The sequence below is a fragment of the Dromiciops gliroides genome, chromosome 3, assembly GCF_019393635.1.
Source record: "Dromiciops gliroides isolate mDroGli1 chromosome 3, mDroGli1.pri, whole genome shotgun sequence".
Classification (NCBI taxonomy): domain Eukaryota; kingdom Metazoa; phylum Chordata; class Mammalia; order Microbiotheria; family Microbiotheriidae; genus Dromiciops; species Dromiciops gliroides.
The window spans coordinates 213,686,643-213,689,182 of NC_057863.1; the positions used below are offsets into that span (position 1 = coordinate 213,686,643).

At 36.1% G+C, this 2,540-nt stretch overlaps 1 protein-coding gene across 1 annotated transcript; it reads left to right on the forward strand.

Annotated features, from left to right (window-relative positions):
* The first annotated feature begins 471 nt into the window (after nt 1-471).
* Nucleotides 472-1,410, forward strand: LOC122750090 (olfactory receptor 5AC1-like). The gene has a single exon (XM_043996744.1). It carries the CDS (start codon nt 472-474, stop codon nt 1,408-1,410), a length of 939 nt encoding a protein of 312 aa, XP_043852679.1.
* Nucleotides 1,411-2,540: the final 1,130 nt, after the last annotated feature.

Sequence of the window (2,540 nt, forward strand, 5' to 3'; positions counted from 1 at the left end):
ATTTTTTATTTTATTTTTATCATAAAAGTATTTTATTATTTTCTGGTTACATGTAGAGATAGTTTTGAACATTTGTTTTTATAAGATTTCTTGTTTCAAATTTTTCTCCCTCCCTCCCCTCCATTCCCCCTCCCCAAGACAGCAAGCAGTCTGATGTAGGTTATATATGTACAATCATATTAAACATATTTCTGCATTAGTCATGCTGTGAAAGAAGAATCAGAGCAAAAGGGAAAAACCTCAAAAAAGAAAAACAAAAAAGTAGAAACAGTATGGTTCAATCTGCATCTAGATTCCACAGTTCTTTTTTTTTTCTGGATTTGGAGAGTTAAATGCTTCTCTTTTTTTCGCAAAAAAGAAAAACCTGAAAACATATTGATGAATACATGAAAAAATTATTTCAAAGGGCACTTTGATGAATGTCTTCTTTATTTCTCATCTCTCCTTTCAGTGAGCATCCAGAATGGAATCATGATGAAGGACAATGTAACACTGGTGACAGAGTTTGTTCTCACAGGTCTCACAGATAGCCCAGAATTTCAGCTCCTCTTGTTCTTCATATTCTTAGTGATCTACCTCATCACCATGATGGGCAACATTGGGCTGGTTGTCCTTGTTTGGATGGACTCTCACCTTCACACACCCATGTACATATTCCTCAGCAGTTTAGCTTTTGCAGATGCCTGGGCTTCCTCTTCAGTGACCCCCAAGATGCTGATAAACTTATTGTCCAAAAATAAATCTATATCCCTTTTGGAATGCATGGCCCAGTTTTACTTTTTTGGTGTCAGTGCCACTGCAGAGTGTTTCCTGTTGGCAGTGATGGCATATGACCGATATGCAGCCATATGTTATCCTCTCCTTTATCCAGTGAGGATGTCCAACAGCCTATGCAGGCAGCTGGTGATCACTTCCTTTACACTTGGCTTTCTTCATCTCATGATTCACGTGGGTTTATTATTTAGACTAACCTTCTGTAGATCCAATATAATACATCATTTCTATTGTGAAATTTTACCATTGTTTAGGATTTCCTGTACTGATCCATCTCTAAATTCACTTGTGCTTTTCATTTTTTCTGTCTTTATACAATCCTTCACTCTTGCAACAATCTTGGTCTCATACACATATGTGCTCTTTGCCATCCTGAGAATTAAGTCTGAACAGGGCAGGAGCAAAGCCTTCTCTACCTGTAGTGCCCATCTGTTCTCTGTCTCTTTATTCTATGGCACACTTTTAATTATGTATGTGTTTCCTGGGTCTGGTGTTGCCAGCAATCAGGACATAATGTATTCTTTGTTTTATACAGTCATAATTCCTTTATTAAACCCATTTATCTACAGCCTGAGAAACAAAGAAGTTCTTGGTGCCCTGAGAAAAATGATAAAAAAAGAAAGATCCCTCAAGTGAAGCTGGAAATTGTTCTTGTTTAACTTAAAGAAATCTCCAGATCTTACAGAGGAGACTTCCTTGTGCTAGTTAGAGATAATTCTGAATCTCCAAAGGGATTAGTAAGTATTGTATGAAAATATCTCTGCATGTTATATAAGTATTATTCCATCACTAGGGCCCCCTGAATATCATCCACAATGTATCTATTACAAATAATGCATTCAATCAGCCACTTATGATCTTTGAAGGGCTACATAGTGTATGCTCTGACATATCAACCAATCGGTTCCAATCATTAGCTAATAGTTACTCAAAACAAGACCAAAAATCTATTGCAAAGACAAGATATTTCTTAAATCAATTTGTGTATGATTTTAAATCAACAATCAGTGGACATTAAACAAAGCTGTAATGAAATATTTTAATTCTCTCAATCACCATAAAATGAAAAGTTCTATCATTATATATGATTATACTCTGAAATGTTTCATTGATACATTTTTATTTCATCTACTGCTGTTACTTCCCAGTAACTTATTCCTTCTGCTTTAGCAAAGCAAAAAGATTTAGCAAAACAAATATAGAAGCTATGACTGGCAACATTGCATCTGTGGTCCACCACCTCTTTACTGCAAGAAGTATATTCCCCCAATCAATTCCGTTGAGCCAAAATTATATATTGTTTGTCAAATGAATTCTCATGTCACTAGTATTTCCATTTATGTTATTTTAATGATGATTTATAATGTTCTGCTTCTGCTTTCTTGTCTCTGCATAATAGAATCATTAGATGATAAGGTCAGAGAGCTAAAGTTGGAAGAGATATCATAAGTCATTTAGGCCACCTCCTTATTTTGGAGACAGGTGTCTCTTCAGGGACTGAGACAGTGAGGAATAAAGTAGAATACTTAAGGTCACACCATTTGTTGTTGTTCAGTCCTTTCAGACTCTCTGTGATCCCATTTGGGGTTTTCTTGGCAAAGATACTGAGTAGTTTGCTATTTCCTTCTCCAGTTCATTTTACAGACAAGGAAACTGAAGTGAACAGTTAAGTAACTTGCCCCAGAGTCATGCAGCTGGTATATATCTGAGGCCAGATTTAAACTTCTGAAGATGAGTCTTCCTGACTCCAGGCCCAGCATTCTATT